At 52.2% G+C, this 15,417-nt stretch overlaps 2 protein-coding genes across 4 annotated transcripts; both read right to left on the bottom strand.

Annotated features, from left to right (window-relative positions):
- Positions 1–1,508: 1,508 nt before the first annotated feature.
- On the bottom strand, positions 1,509–9,273 carry ENO2 (enolase 2). 2 transcript variants are annotated; one of them, XM_016162922.2, is made up of 12 exons: positions 9,071–9,273; positions 7,870–7,969; positions 6,971–7,066; positions 6,761–6,819; positions 6,387–6,456; positions 5,808–5,941; positions 5,368–5,590; positions 4,318–4,515; positions 3,339–3,540; positions 2,950–3,058; positions 2,733–2,791; positions 1,509–2,441 (listed from the first exon to the last, which is right to left on the bottom strand). In XM_016162922.2, the coding sequence occupies exons 2-12, from the start codon at positions 7,952–7,954 to the stop codon at positions 2,372–2,374; spliced, it is 1,305 nt and encodes a 434-aa protein (XP_016018408.1). In that variant the 5' UTR covers positions 7,955–7,969; positions 9,071–9,273; the 3' UTR covers positions 1,509–2,371. The 2 variants fall into 2 exon arrangements, with proteins under 2 accessions (XP_016018408.1, XP_016018409.1); XM_016162923.2 differs by lacking the exon at positions 9,071–9,273 and adding an exon at positions 8,736–8,871.
- Positions 9,274–9,285: 12 nt separating this feature from the next.
- Positions 9,286–15,402, bottom strand: LRRC23 (leucine rich repeat containing 23). 2 transcript variants are annotated; one of them, XM_016162925.2, is made up of 8 exons: positions 15,301–15,402; positions 14,658–14,833; positions 14,461–14,570; positions 13,763–14,016; positions 13,007–13,137; positions 12,245–12,381; positions 10,425–10,732; positions 9,286–9,828 (listed from the first exon to the last, which is right to left on the bottom strand). In XM_016162925.2, exons 2-7 carry the CDS (start codon positions 14,781–14,783, stop codon positions 10,453–10,455), a joined length of 1,038 nt encoding a protein of 345 aa, XP_016018411.1. In that variant the 5' UTR covers positions 14,784–14,833; positions 15,301–15,402; the 3' UTR covers positions 9,286–9,828; positions 10,425–10,452. The 2 variants fall into 2 exon arrangements, with proteins under 2 accessions (XP_016018411.1, XP_036093053.1); XM_036237160.1 differs by lacking the exons at positions 14,461–14,570; positions 15,301–15,402.
- Positions 15,403–15,417: the final 15 nt, after the last annotated feature.

Consider the following 15,417-nt stretch of genomic DNA (forward strand, 5'->3'; position numbering starts at 1 on the left):
CAGGCCCACAATTCAGCTTTAGGGAGAATCTCTCTCACACACACACACCCCACCACCACCACCACCACCACCACCATCCCTCACCCCAGCTTACTTTCTGATCCCAGCCCCCTACAACCCACTGGTCTCCAGGCAACAACACAAAGCGAAAGTGGAGAGAGGGGCCTGGGAAGCCCAGACAGAGCTAGCTGTAACCCAATCCACCCAGTACCTGGGTGGGGGTGGGGTAGGGGTGGTAGAGGGAGGCACAGCTGCTAGAAAAGGTGATTTAGCAAGCAGGGAGGAAAAGGCAGAATTTAGGATATGTGGCTCCAACCAGAATAAGCCTGGTCAGTCCTAGAGTTAATGAAGAAGGACGGATATAATAGACCCCAGAGAAAACCAAGAGGCACAGAGAAAACCACAGTGTGCCTCAAAGGAAACAGGGCACCAGGAGACACAGGAGAGAAGAGAAAGTTGAGATGCCTGTACTGAAATGAAGAGGCACAAAAGGAGAAGGGGCGAGAAGCTCTTTGAACTGAAAATGGCTGCTATGTCAGCAACACAGGAAGGACCAGAACAGAAAAATGGGTCTTGCCCATGTAGAACTGGAATCCTCTTCCAGTCCTGGAGCTGAGCAGGATGGCAGAGGGAGCCCAGGCCCAGAACGCAGAGTAGACACAGAGTGGGAGGCCCACAGAGGGAACAAACTTGAAATTCCTCTCACCCTACCTTAGCAAGGCTCCAGTATGATGTCCTGCAGAACCCTGACTCCCTCTAGTGGTCGTAGCTCCCCACAGGCCCTACAGGTGGCCTGTGCCTCGGTATCCAGAGGGAGGTTCCAGCTGTCTCTGCGCACCGTACCGCACCCCCCCCCACCCCTCCCCGAGTTGTTCCTGGTTCCCCTCTCAATGCTGGGGCTCCACAGAAGCTGAAGAGTTGTAGTGAATCTCCAGGCACACACTGGCACCCTGCTCTCATGCTGACCCGGCAAGAGGTCCTGTTAAGCACTTCAGGTCCTGAATCTCCAGTTTACTGGAGGACTGTTTCCTCTACACCCCCTTGTACCATTCTTCCTCCCCTGTTCCCCATCTTGCAGAGGGTGATGGCCATGCAATGCAGCTCCATCCCAGAAGCAGCCAGGATTTTGTTGGGGAGAGGCCCAGTACAGGACCTGCTCCATTCCCTTCTTTGGTCAAGGCCCTTTGGGAATCTGAAAACACTCCTTTCCTCAAAAATGCACATACACACAGAATTTTTGATAATTTTCAGAATTCTTGGACTTCAGATTAAGAACCCTTAATTCACCTGGTCCTGGGGCCAGGCTTGCTGCTGAGAAGGCGGGGGCAACGTGGCCCCCACCTGGCCAGGGTGAGGGAGGCAATGTCATCTTGGCCATATTTGTTCTGCTTGTCGTCTTCCTTTTGTGTTCTCCCCAACTCTGCTATCCAGTTTCACCAACTTCCTTCTCGGTGCTCCATCTTCTCTCCCCTCATATGGACTACAGCAGGACTCCTCAGACACAAGAATGCACTGATTCAGACTTTAATGGTGGTGCTCATTTCAATGCCACAGAGGTGGTGGCAACTGTGGAACATGGCATGGGGGAGTGAGACATTGCTCTGGTGCAGCTGGAGGAAGAACAGGAAAGCTAGGGCTGGGGAGAGTTCTCAGGGAAGAGCCCCCAGGAGCACAGCCCCACCGCTGGCCAGAGCCAGGCTCCCGTGAAGGGATTGGTACATACAAAGGAACTGCCTGCGAGGCGCTTTTCGGTTACCCTTTGCATTCCAGCAAGACCTCCCACCCCAAGCCATCTCAAAACCTACAGCCACATGAAATACAGACACATAGTACCCTCCAGTCAGGCCAGTTTTTGGCCCTGGAGTTATGGGGAAATGATTAAATAACAGGATGGAAGGTAAATAATTAATAAATAAATAAATAAATAAATAAATAAATAAATAGCACACTGAAGCCTTATGCCAGGCATGACCACACAGCCAGCATTCCCCTCCGCCTCAGCACCATGCAGTGCCTGGCTCATATGCAACACAGAAACACACACAGAACCAGCACAAAGCACAAGTGACACATGGCCGCTCTCTAAAGACCTCAACAACCCACCCTGATGTTCCCATCACAGACCCTGATCCTTCTTCCATGGACCCCTTATAATCATCAGTCCCATGGACTAGTCTTTGAGAAGAAAGAATAAGAAAGAAGTGGCGTGTGTGGAACCCAGAGAGGAAGAGCAGAGAGAGCAGGGGAGAGACAAGCCCGGGAGCAGTGCAGCAGGTCAGCCACGGTGTCTGGGGTGAAATATCACAGAGCAGGACAGGAAGGGGTTCCAGGAGGATGGGAGGGGCATCCAAGTCTCAGGCAATTAGAGGGATCACAGCACGCTGGGATTGCGGAAATTGTGTCCAGCGAACCGAGCTTCATCCCCCAGCTCTTCTTCAATTCTGGAAGAGATGAGCAAGAAAGGAAAAGTCAAGGAAGCAGGGGGATCCAGGAAGAAAGAGAAGCCTCCAAGCCCCTCACACCATCTGCTTCTGTGTCCTGACCCAAGTGTGGGCATTCCCTGGCTCTCCCACATGACCTGTGGGATCCATCTTTCAGTCAGCCCTTCTTTCGAAACCAAATCTTTTCTGGATATCTCCTGTTCTCCAGGCCCTGGGCATTGGAGATGGAAGTGCAAGCAAACAGCTTTTAACCCTCTGAGCCCTGGGCTCCCATTCCCCGGGTTCCCTTACCTCATGAGCTGGTTGTACTTAGCCAGACGCTCAGAACGGCACGGGGCACCAGTCTTGATCTGAAACATCCCAAAAGATAGGCAGCTCAGTGGCTGCCCCTTTATTCCTTGAAAGGAAACTTACACTCCCTTGAAATTCCCAACACCCTCAAACACCTTGGAGGAGGGACCCACCCGAGCCAAGAACCCATTCATTCCACAAAGGTCCTTGCACTCACCTGGCCTGTGCACAGCCCCACCACCAGATCTGCGATGAACGTGTCCTCAGTCTCTCCTGAGCGATGACTCACCATGACCCCCCAGCCATTCTCCTGAGCCAGCTTGCACCTGTATCCATACACCAGCACTGACCCCCAGACCCTCACGCTGGGCACTCTCTCCCCAGCCCCAACATTGGTCTATGTTAAAAAAAAAAAAAAAACCTGGAGGGATGCTATCTGGGAAGGGACAGAAAATCAGAGATGGAGGGAGCAGAACTGAGAACCATGAAGGTGACTCCAGGTTCCCTGCTCTCTTCAGCATCATTGGGCAGGATTAGGCTTACAGCCCTTTCAAGATGGGACCTGAGAAACAGGGTCTGAACAAAAGAGAACCAGGAGGCACTCACGCTTGGATGGCTTCAGTGACCGAACCAATCTGGTTGACCTTGAGCAGCAGACAATTGCAGGCCTTTTCTTCCACTGCCCGCTCAATACGCTTTGGGTTGGTCACTGTCAGGTCATCACCCACAATCTGGATCCCTACATTGGCTGTGAACTTTGACCAGGCAGCCCAATCATCCTGGTCAAAGGGATCCTCAATGGAGACTACTGCAGGGAGAGCGAGAGAGGGGAAGGGCTGTTGATCCTCCTTGGGGCTCTGCATCAGGCAAGAACACCCCCTTTGATTTCCTGAAATGACTGGATCCCCTGGCTAATCGAGCCTGCTCATCCTTGCTCCCCACTCCCCCGCCAAAATAGGGCTGCCCTGATTCTTACTTTGATTCATAAAACCCCTCAAAAAACAAGGGCTTAGAACCTTTCTCACAACCCATCTTCGCATTTTCCTATATTCACTACCAGGAAGCCCTTCCTCATTACTAATCAAAATCCTCTATTTTCTCTCACTCTGTCTCAGGAGATGGAAGTCAACTGCCTCCAACCAAGGGTAAAAGCCCTTGGTAGACTTGGAGAGGGTAATTCAGTTCTTCATCAGCTTTCTATTCTATTCACACATCACTTCCAGCCCCATTCGGCATCCACGATTTTATCCATCCAAAATACTGAAATGTGCTAATTCTCCACTAGGTCCAGTCACTCTCTCACCATCTCTGGTTCCTTCCAAAGCCTTCTACATTATCCCAGTAGCATCAGAACCCATGACTTTAATCAGGATCTGAAGCAGATGGAATAGATTCATCACAGGTACCTGTACATTTACACTACATACAAAACCCAGGCTCTGCAGGAGGCGTCTTATCCCTGGTTCTCAGGTTCTTCTTAGAACACCTCCACCTGACACCTGAATCAGCACCCTGCTCGGTCCAGAGTTTCCTCAACACATTCTTGCCTGCCCCCCGCCCTCTCCCACACTCTCCTTGCTCTCACCAGGATAGTCCCTGACAAAGTCCTGGTAGAGGGACCCCAGCTGGTCCCCAGTGATGTATCGGGAAGGGTCAGCAGGAGACTTGAAATCCAAGTCATATTTGCCATCGCGATAAAATTCCGAGGCAGCAACATCCATGCCAATGACGATCTTTTCCGTGTAGCCAGCCTTGTCGATGGCTTCCTTCACCAGCTCCAATGCTTGCGATGAAACACAGCGAGATTATTAATAAAAAGGATGGGCAATAAGGAGTGAGGGAAATGAAGAAATTCAGAGCAGAGGTGGAGGACTTGCTGGGGAGGCGTCTGGTTAAGGTGCTTACTGGGGTTATCCCCCGGTCTGGGAAGAGAAAGCCATCTTCCAGAAAAGCAGAGGAATGGAATTCTGTTAATAATGGTGTTTTTTTTTTTTTAATAGCCATCATTTATTTAGGGCTAACTATGTCACTTCACATATATTTCATTTAATCCTCACAAGGATGCTATGAGGTAGACTCTGTTATTAGTAGTCCCATTTTATAGATAAGACTAAACATGGAGAATTTAATAAAGGAAGATCACCAGCCAGTAATTCTTCAAGTCAAGGTTCAAATGCAGGCAGTTTGGCCTCAGAACCTTAACTCTCAGCTACTACAGGTATCATTTCTATTCACTGTAAAGTTTCTTCAGAGAAAAGTTTGGGATCCTCGAGGCTTAAGAGGTTGGGGTGGGAATGGGGTAGATTTCAAATGGAATCAATAGAGTTTGGTGTATCTCAACAAACTGAGAATCCTACAGAGTTTAAGGCAAGGATGGATCCCACAGGTCACCTAGACTACCTCCCAGAACTCCCAAGGGCTCCAGTGAGAATTTATAGTTCCTAACAGATCTGGCTGGGCAGGTGAGGACTGTCTTCCTAGGCCTGCATGTGAATTCGGCAGGCCCTCTGGAACCCAGTCCAAGTACTGACACCTGTTGGAGCTGGCAGGCATCAAGGACTGGCCACCCATATTCCTCCACCCATACATCCTGATGGCCCAGGATAGGATGAGACTTAGAAGGTGAAGGCCTCACCTTCACTGTTCTCCAGAATATTAGGGGCAAAGCCGCCTTCATCTCCCACGTTGGTGGCATCCTTGCCATATTTGTCCTTGATGACCCCCTTGAGTGTGTGGTAGACTTCAGCCCCAAGTCGCATGGCATCCCGAAAGCTTTCAGCGCCCACTGGGAGGATCATAAACTCTTGCATGGCCAGCTTGTTCCCAGCATGAGACCCACCATTGATCACATTGAAGGCCTGGGAGCCACAGGATAAAAAAGTCACTGAGAACCTTCCTTTCTGCTCCTGGGAGTATTCATCCAAGATTGCAAACTTCCCCCAGCTTCCCAGACTCCAAATCACACATCCCCAACCTTTCTAAAGTCTTTAACTGCCCCAATTCCCTTTCCTATCAGGTTTCATGCTCCCCCCGCCCCTGCCCCTGGGTGAGCCACAGCCATGGTGCAGTGCTTACCGGCACGGGCAGAATGAGGTCTGAATTCCCCGCCAGCTGAGCAATGTGGCGATATAGGGGCAAGTCCCGCTCTGCTGCCCCTGCCTTACACACGGCCAGGGACACACCCAGGATGGCATTGGCCCCAAACTTGGCTGGAGATTACAGAGGAAGGCACTGAGCAAAAATGTCCCCTTCTCATTCTAGCCCTTGCCTCTACCTATACTCCCCGAAGCCTGTAAAGGAGACCCATTCCTCCCTCTCCTGTCTGGCAACATCTCATCTATTCTCTCCTGAAATAGCAGGGGACATAGAGGTGGGCAGGGGGTGACTGGAGAGGGCCTGCACCTATTTCTAAACATCCCAAGACCGGACTATCTCATGCCTACTCCTTTCTCTTTATACTGCAAAAAAGTTTTTCCTCTGCCTAGTGTCCGAGTGTCACTGCCCCACTGCAGTTAAAACTCATCTTTTCCTCCTCCGGCTTTGGGGGAAGGATGGAAGAAGCGCTAGTCCTCTGACGGTCTTTCCTCGGGAAGCCCCCCCAGTGCTGGCCCCTTCAGTTCTCTTTCTGCTCCACATGTCCCGGCCCCTGCTTACACTTGTTCTCAGTCCCATCCAACTCCAACATCAGGTTGTCCAGCTTCTCCTGCTCCACCACAGAGAGACCCTGTGGGCAGAGCCACCATCACCCAGAGCCAGGATGGAGATCTGGCCCTGAGGCACAGGGCCCCCCTCCCCCATTCACACACAGGCTCACACATTGCTCAGGGTCTCACCAGGTTCCTGTGACAATGGCCTGTCTGGATCAGGGGACCTAAACTCTCACAGGAGCAGGGGTCATGTCCCCACCCATCCCTTGGTAACCATGATTCCCAAGGAGTAGGCCTTTCTTGCTCCTCTTCCTCCTCCCCTAACCCAGGATTCCTTCCAGGCCCCTGGTCCCGCCACCCCCAGCAAAGAGCAGGCCTCACTGAGCTGATGAGGGCTGGCGCGATGGTGTTGTTGATGTGGTCCACTGCCTTAAGGACACCTGGGGAGAGGCAGAGGTCAGACTGGGTCAGGCCAGGAGGGGCAAGAAGGGAAAAGGAAAGGTAGGCATGCAGGAAGAGGCTTAGAGTCAGGTGCGAGATAGCAGTATAAGCTGAGGGTTGGGAGAGCTTGGAAAAAAGAAGAGGACTCACCTTTGCCTAAGTAACGCTGTTTGTCCCCATCCCTTAACTCCAGGGCCTCATAGATCCCAGTGGAGGCTCCACTGGGCACCGCAGCCCGGAAAAGACCTGGGAGAGGAACATGGAGTGAGGACGAAGAGCAGACACTGCAGGGACCAGGGGTCGCTTCAGCCTCCCAGCTCTAAACTCTTACCCGCCACACCCAGCTCTCTCCTCACACAGAGCTCCCCAATACACACACACGCACACACGCACACACACATGCACACACACACACACACAGAGCTTCCTAATACACACAATACACTGCTCCCTATTACATACACACACTGCTCCCTAACACATACACACACACACACAACACACTGCTCCAAATACACACACACTGCTCCTTAATATACACATACACGGCTCCCTTAGCTTCCTTATACACACACAATGCTCTAAATACACACACACTGCTCCCTAACACATACACACACCACACTGCTCCTTAATATACAGCCACTGCTCCAAATACATGCACACATACTGCTCCCTAATACACACACACACACATACACACACACACAAACACAGAGGCAGATACACAAGCAGTGGCCTCCTCATCTGCCCGAATGAGGTCCCACATGCCCTAGTAAGAACCCAGAGAAATGAAGCTATGCATTTATATGCACATACACAGGTGCACACACAAATACGCGGAGGCAGGGTGTTTCATACACTAAACTCAAACACGGAGACCTGACTATCTTGGCTCCTCTGGACAACAGGATCCAAACCCTCACAATCCAGGCTTGAGAGAGCCTGGCCCAGCACCCCATCCTTGCTAGGAATCAAGGAAGCTTCCCATGCAAGGGTAGGGAACACCCAGCAGGAGGGCTGTGAGAAGGCCCAGGCAGGTGCAGTACCTCTGGCAGTGTACAGATCCACCTCCACCGTGGGGTTCCCACGGGAGTCCAGGATCTCCCGGGCCCATATCTTCTGTATCGACATGATGGCTGGGATCTCCTTGGGTGGAAGGGAAAGGAGAAAGGTAAGAGGCTTATAGGGGTGGAGCCTGAGACCAGTGGGAGGGGCCCGAGGCTGGGAGGGATGAGAAAGAGGTTACTGCAGTGGGGGAGGGGGGAGCAGGCTGCGAACCTCAGTTACAGAAGGGATTCCCCCCACCACCACCTTGGGGAGAGGAGAAGGTCAATGCAGTGAGGAAGGGGAGGTCACTGCAGTGGGGGGCGGGGTAAAATCCGACGTAGAGATGAGAGGACTCCGCAGCGAGGGGAGGGGCCCGGCATAGTTCCCTCGCCCCCTCAGCGGCTGTGGCAGCAGCCAGGTCTGGTTCCCCTAGACCTCCTCAGAGCGGCATGGCTGCCAGCCTTGCTTGCCTTTCTCTTTGGAGGGGTCTGGGCAGCTGGCGCCTCTCCTCTAGAGCCCCCATCCTACCCCGACTTAACACCCAGCCCCCACGCCAGGATCCCAATCCCTCTCCTAAATGTACGTCCCTCTTCTTCCCGAGAGATGTACGTAGAGAAGTCCAGGGAGAGGGTCCTGGGAAAGGCTCTCAGTCTCTGGAGGTTGCAACAGGGAGAGAGACGGAGGAGAGACCAGGGAGAGAGGCAGGGCTGGGCCCGACAAATTCTCCCCTCCTTCCCTCCCAACCTCTGGGGCAGCCAAGAGGGGCGGCGAGGAGGAGGGAGAGAAAGAGGAGTCTAGAGGAAGTCCGGGATGCTGCGGAAGGGTGAGAAGACATTTCCCCATATGCAAAGCCAAGGGAACGTACCAGGATAAAAATGCACGCCCGGGGAGACCCCGAACTTAACGTTGACAGAACCAGAGACGACGCAGGGCATGGGGAGACGGGCCAGCCAGGGTGAAGGGCACGACTAGAGAGAAATAGGTGCGGAGACGGCTGGCGCCCAAATGGGGAGGGGGCGACAGACAGAAACCGAGAGGAACAGTCCGGGAAGACAAGGAAGGAGGGGGCGGGGAAGCGCGGGTGATGGAGCAGGTGCGCAGCTCCTGGGAAGGAGATGCGCGCGGGCCAGGGGAGCCCAGAGGGGGCGCGACAGCCAGGGGACTGGCCGGAGGGGAGCAGGGGCCGGGCCGGGGCTTCACCTCGGGGTTGCAGACTCAGCCTGTGGCGGCGGCGGTGGCAGTGGCGGCGGCGGCGCAGAGAGAGCGGGAGTGGCGGCGGCGGCGGATGCGGCTCCCAGGCGGCGGGCAAGAGGAGGCGCCGATAGGGCCGGGCGGGCGCATGTGACCCGGAGCCCCCGATGAGTCAGGAGCCGCCGGCAGAGGCGCACGTAGGAGCGCGGGTGGGGTGCTGATGGGGGTGGGGTGGGCCAGAGCGATGGGAGAGGGTCTGGGGGCGACCCAGAATCTGCCCCCCCCCTCCCAGCGCCCACGCAATCTCCTGCCTACGTCCCGACCTCCTGGAAAGTAACAGGCACAGCCTCACCCGAGTAATCTGAGTCCTGAAGCCCACACAGCCAAGGTACCCCGTGAGAGACTCGGTGTCTCCCAAACCGGGTCAGACACAAGCGTATCGAAATGTCTGTTTATTAGAAAATAGAGCTGTTCCTAACACCTCAGCCCTCCTCAGCAGCTCCTCTGCAGCCAACTCTGCCAGCATCCTCTCTGCCCATCCAGGCCTGGCTCCCACCAGGCCCGCCTTCATGAAGGCTGCCCCAGTTGCTAGGCTCCAGGCAGAGCTCAGGCCTACCCAGTTGCCCATCCAGAGTCTGGCCCGCAGGCTGTGATGAATCTCCAGGTCTGGGGCAAAATAAGGCATCCTCTGCTTCCGGATCAAAGTGTGCTTGTGGTGGCTCCCCTAACCAATCTTCTCAGGTTTTGGGAACAGTGTCTTTGATCCCCTAGAGAAACGGGAGGAAAGTAAATCCTCTGGGGCCCACTGCTTTCCCACTGCTGCCTCTGCCCCATTTGAGGCGCCCAGCTGCCATACTTCCCTGGGCTCATCTCAGTCTCTTTCGGCCTCACCCTGCTCTCCTTCCTTCCCCCATTTCTGTGTTCTGTTATTTTTAGCTTCTGATCTTTAGCACAGGATCTTCCTCTCCTGCTTTCTCTCTTAGGCCCAGCAGCATTCACACCAACCTCTCCACCCCCTACAAATACCATGTCCCAGACGAGACCTTTCCAGTTGGTCTTCACCCTAGGTCAGATGTCACTACCCACTCCACACCAGTATCACTGCCTGCCACCCCAATTCTCTTAATTTATTCTTCTGGCTTCCTAATGTATCTCCTAAGCCTTTGCTCAGCTCCTCCTAGGTCTTTCTGGACCTCTCTCCTCACCCTGAGACACACCTTGACTCCTAACTCTGCTCTCTCCAAAGTTTCCCTTACCTCATCCCCTCCTCACCCACCTCCTCCTTTAGCAACTTCTCTCTCCCCGCATCTGCCAACTGCCTGGCCCTTGGCCTCCTCTTCCTCCCCCCTGCCAGCTTCCTTACTATCCTCAAAGGCTAAATAAAACTGCTGCTAGATGGATGGCTGATCCACTTCCGAGTCATGCTCAGGCTCAGCCTCCTGCTCCTGCTCCTGCTCCTCCTTTATCCTCTGACGAATCTCCTCAGCCTCAGCCCGATCGTCATCCTCGTAGAAGTCCTTGTCCAGACGTTCCAGCTGCGCCATCTGCACCAGGGCCTCCTGGCGGTAGTTGCTCTCATCTGTACATGGGTTGTCCAGTAGCACCAAGGCTCGAAGCTTGGGCAGGTCCCTAAGTTTGGCAAGCTCCCGAAGACTGGTTATCATGTTGCCCCTGTTGATGTGGCCAGGAGGGGTTCACAAGGAAATAATGAGCTTTAGAGGCCAACTATCAGGAAAGGGGTCCCTTGGGGAATCTCCCATGGGCTCCGGTTTCCCTAGAAACACTGCCCCTGTGATTGGCCTGCCAAGCATTGCCAGATTTGCTGCAGAGGTGCTGTCCATCCCTACTTCTGTCTTCCTCCTGCCCTTCAAGGAATCTCTAAGTGCCATATTCTATTTCGTTATGTGTCATATTTATCCTTTTGGAGCACCAAAGTTAGGTCACAATACTGTCTTGTAGTTGGGGAGCAGGAGGGAAATCTCTCTTTCAGAGACAGACTTCTGTGACAATGACACCTAATCAGAGGTTAGAAGCTAGGACCTGGGCCACTGGAGAAGAAACGGGGATCGAAGCTCAACATGGTGGGTACTGTGCTGGTATTCCCCCACAAGAAGGAACCTAGAAGTAGGGATGGGGTGGGGCCTCCCAGCCTGAAGAACAAGTTTCATCTCCTAACGTGCCTCATTGTACTATATACTCTGCGTTATTTTCCTCTTCTTTTCTCAAGCCTTTATGAAATCAAGTTCAATTTTTTTTTGCCTTTTTTCAATGGAGGTGCTGAACCTCATGCAGTGTTTCTCACTGAGAGTGCTACATGCATTTTGGGCTGGACTGTCCGGTGCATTGCAGGAGGTTTAGTATCTTTGGTCCCAGAGGCACCTCCCAGTCATTGAGATAATGGGTCTCTACTACACTTATTTCCAAACATCCCCAGTGAATAGCCACTAAGAAGAGTCCATTATCCCTGTCTAGACCATGAGCAGGAAAACAGCGCCCCCTCTACCAAAACAATGTGGCAGAGCTAATTAGCAAGAGATGGCTTCAGGAGTCAGGGCAGGAATTGGGGTTCAAGGTGCAACCACCTCTCCCTACTTGGAGATTTTGTTTCCATGGCCTCAATTCTCTGAGGATTTGGCCTTGTTGACTAAGAAGGCAGTTTCCTTATATCTTTGCTTGAACATACATAAAATCCTCCATCAGACAAGAGTTGCTGAAAGAAAATCCCCCTGATCCCTAGTGCTCTCCTATCTAGAGATTTCCTTTCAAATATTCTTCTCTCTTCACATCTGAGCACATCAGTAAGGGGATCAACCCCTACAGGTGGAGCTCAGGAGAAGACAGACAAGAAATGGGAAGGGGAATTTGGGTCCAGGAAATAAAGAAGAAAAGTAGAAACTTATATGGGATAGGGACGAGAAAAGAGAGTTGGAGCCGGACTGAGTTCCTTGAGAACAGGGACCATCGCTGAGTCCTTTAGGATTGAATGGAAGAGGATTCAGGGGTTTCAAAATATGAAGATCTTAGTGTTGCAATTAGGACTGAATGCAGAAGAAAAGAGGGATGAGGATCAGGATAGAGGATGAGGTGACAATCTGGGAGTGGGCTAGGATTTAGGGATTGGGGCCAGGGAGGAACACATGGTCAAAAGCTGCTCCTGGTCAGGGGCCTGAAGAGGGTGCATACCTCAGGTTAAGGTATTGCAATGATTGCATTTCCTCGGAGAAGCCACTCAGAGTTTCAATGTGATTATCTCGAAGATGCAAGGTAGTGAGATTCCTTAGGTTCTCCAAGCCTTCCACCTTCTTCAGCATGTTCTGGGCCTAGATCCCAGGATATAGTAGATTCGTTGGGAGAGGGGTAAGGGTTAGAGAAGGAAGACAAGTCAGAAAGAGGTGCAACAAAAGAGGAAATCTAAGAGACAAAGAGGCGGGGGTGCAGGACGCGAGCGGAGGTGGGTAGAGATCTGTGTAGAGAGCAAAGGAGAAGCTGCCAATTAAGAGAAAGGTCAGCAGGAACCCCCTACTGACTGCTCAGTCCACCAAAACCACCACTGATTAAGGAGGCAATGCTTGGATCCACCCCCAGGTCTAAGAGCCCCACTGCTCTAGTGCAGAGAAATGACTTCAGTTTAAGAGCCTAAATAACTAAACATTTAAGTGGCCTCCTTAGCCTGATGTCTGTGCCTCAGTTATGGCACATTACTCTGCTACCTGTATCAAAGCAAACTGTATTACCTACATTATGTATTATCAGCCCTTCTCAGCGATCGGCACCTTGTCTGTTTTAACTTTGCATTGCCAAGCATGTGGAATCATGTAAGGGCTCAATAAATGATACAAATTATTGTGATGATGATAAAGTTAGGAGCACTAAAAGCCAAGCATCCTGGCCCCTGGGACAGTGCCCTCATCCCTGCATGAACCACCCTTTGACCCAGCGAGCTACCAGGTAGAGGTTCTTCAGCTTAGGAAGGTTGATTCCAAGGGTACTTTCCAGTTGGTTCCCCCGAAGCTCCAGTGTGTGCAGACTGATCAGCTTTTGGGGGTCCAGACCTGTCACCAAGCGGATGTTGTTCCCTGAGGAGCAGGAGGGTGTCAGGAACTCAAAGGGCCACCCCAGATGTTCAGCAATGGAACCTTAATTTTGGCAGCCTCTGTAGCATCCTCTCCCTCTTATGCCAGGTAAATATGAGGAGGGACAGTTCCAGACTTAACTCCTCTGGGGCCCTTGGGCAAGTGCTCTGGTAGTCCAGGGCCCGAAGGACTTGTCCACCACCCAGCAATCCACATGGCTGACTCCCTGTCGTCCCTCAAATCTCTGCTCACATGTCAGCTTCTCGGTGATGCTTGTCCTAATCAACCTGTTTGAAACTGCCACCTGTGTCCCGCCATTCCTTTTACCCTGATCTACTTTTCCGTAGCACATATCTCCTTTTAAATTACTATATGAATTTACTTACAGATTTTATTGTATTCTTTATGTCTCCCCCATCTAGAATGTAAGCTACATGAGAATAGGGACTTTCTTTGTTCACCACTATATCTCCAGCACACAGAACTGCCATAATGAATCTTAATGAGCGTCTGAATGAATGAACGAATGCAAATTGCTGTGTGGCACAGCTAAGGACCACATGGTCCACTTCCATTGACCCCAGGCTAGGAAGGAAAAAAGCTTGTGTGGCCCATTCTAAGGACCCACCTTTGAGATCCAGGCTGCCCAGACGAGGATGAGAGATGCCCTCCGTGTCAGTGATCTGGTTGTAGGCAAAACTGGCAATCTGCAGGTAGGGCAGTTCATTCAGCTGGGCACTCCGCAGCCGGTTGCTGTCAGCCTTGAGCCAGAGCAGGTGAGTGAGGTAATTGAGTGGGGACAAGTCTGTCAGGTGGTTCTCAGAAACATCCACATAGCGCAGATGGATGTAGGAACGCAGCAAGTAGATGTCTGTCAGATCTCTAGGAAATGGCAGGGGCCATGGTTAAAGTTAAGAATCTAGCAAGGACTGGCAAAGGTGCTACAGCAGAAGGCAACATGGAGATGGCTTACGATGGGGAGAAGAATTGGCGACAGATGGGAGGGGCAAGGAGGGGCAAGAGAAGGTAGGTGGATTCTTAATGGTGGGCAAGGACCTAGTGTCTGTGTAGGGCCAGCTCTTACACTCTGAAGGATAAGTAAGAGATTCCAGCAGGAATCCCTCCAACTCACCCTCACAGCCTTTAATTCCCAGGCCAGCTCTGATGCAGGGAGTTGCAGGGCTCCTGAAAAGTAAATTCTATCCTTTCCTTCCCTCTGGCCCAGAATGAGAGAGACCCAAACTCTCAGCCGAAACACTCGTGAATGAGGATGAGAAAGGAGAGTGGGCCCTACCTCAGGACTCTTCTGCCTCCCCATAAACGCACCTCTCTTTAAGTTCCAGCTTCACGTAAGCATGGGCTAATCCACTGCCTGTCTTACAGAGCAAAGAAAGCCCTTCCTTCATCATGTCCTCCGTCAGGGGATTGGGAATCCACTGCAGGAGGAAGTGGTGTTAGGCATCTTTCGAGTCCCACCCTACCCTTTAGCCCTAGGACTCCTCCCTTTGTTTCCAAGCGCTCACTTCCTCAGAGAATTCTTCCATCTCTTTCCTTTCGTCCTCCCCCTCCTCAGTCTCCTTCTCATCATCTTCCCTTTCCAGATCATCCTGGTCTGGCTCAAAATCTTCCAGATCATCTTCATCTGACATCTTTCTTTCTTCCTGAAGTCTCTGGAGTTAGCTCAAACTGGGTCTCCGTCCTAAGAAGGAAAGGAGGTCTCTTCAGCATCTACCAACCCTCAACCTCCTTACCTCCAATGAAGGAGTACTATCCCTCCCACTACCCCAACTCTTCCCAACTGTACTTCTTTCCTCATCCCTGTGACATCTCATTTCGACTCTCAACCTCCACTTCATACTTCCCACCAAGAACCCCTCTCCTTTCAGGATGCCTTCCCAGATCCCTGAGACCTTTCTTACTCTTCACAGTGGCTCCCACTCTCCTCCAGCGGCTCCGTCTCCCCGCCTTCTGGATACCCCTCTCCGCAGTTCTTCCCACCTCCACCTTAACCTATATCCTCGTCCTTTTCCAATCTCCCTTACTCACCCCTTCCCTTCCCTCTGCCTTTCATCCCTCAGCCCTGCTTATTTCTTCTAACTTATTGCTTAGTTCCATTTTCCTGTCCCCACTGGAACACCAGCCTGACTCAGTCTCTAATACTCCTACCTAATCCTCTTTCGCAAAGGGGCGAGGACTCTGGTTCTGCTCAACAAGAAGCAATTCTGAAGAGGGTCTTAGCACCGAGAGCGAAGGAGTGTTTTGGAAGAGGGGCCAGAGGGAAGG

This window comes from Rousettus aegyptiacus, unplaced genomic scaffold (assembly GCF_014176215.1).
Source record: "Rousettus aegyptiacus isolate mRouAeg1 unplaced genomic scaffold, mRouAeg1.p scaffold_m13_p_2, whole genome shotgun sequence".
NCBI classification, from domain to species: domain Eukaryota; kingdom Metazoa; phylum Chordata; class Mammalia; order Chiroptera; family Pteropodidae; genus Rousettus; species Rousettus aegyptiacus.

What these genes read in the sequence shown, in the direction of transcription:
- ENO2 (XM_016162922.2), bottom strand. Translation starts at nt 7,954, where the DNA reads ATGTCGATACAGAAGATATGGGCCCGGGAGATCCTGGACTCCCGTGGG. An exon ending in ACAGCGTTACTTAGGCAAAG is followed by an intron (nt 6,820 to 6,970) that starts GTGAGTCCTCTT and finishes GCCTCTCCCCAG; the next exon opens with GTGTCCTTAAGGCAGTGGAC. An exon ending in AAGTACAACCAGCTCATGAG is followed by an intron (nt 2,442 to 2,732) that starts GTAAGGGAACCC and finishes CATCTCTTCCAG; the next exon opens with AATTGAAGAAGAGCTGGGGG.
- LRRC23 (XM_016162925.2), bottom strand. Translation starts at nt 14,783, where the DNA reads ATGTCAGATGAAGATGATCTGGAAGATTTTGAGCCAGACCAGGATGAT. An exon ending in TGGAAGAATTCTCTGAGGAA is followed by an intron (nt 14,571 to 14,657) that starts GTGAGCGCTTGG and finishes TTCCTCCTGCAG; the next exon opens with TGGATTCCCAATCCCCTGAC. An exon ending in GGGCAGCCTGGATCTCAAAG is followed by an intron (nt 13,138 to 13,762) that starts GTGGGTCCTTAG and finishes CCTGCTCCTCAG; the next exon opens with GGAACAACATCCGCTTGGTG.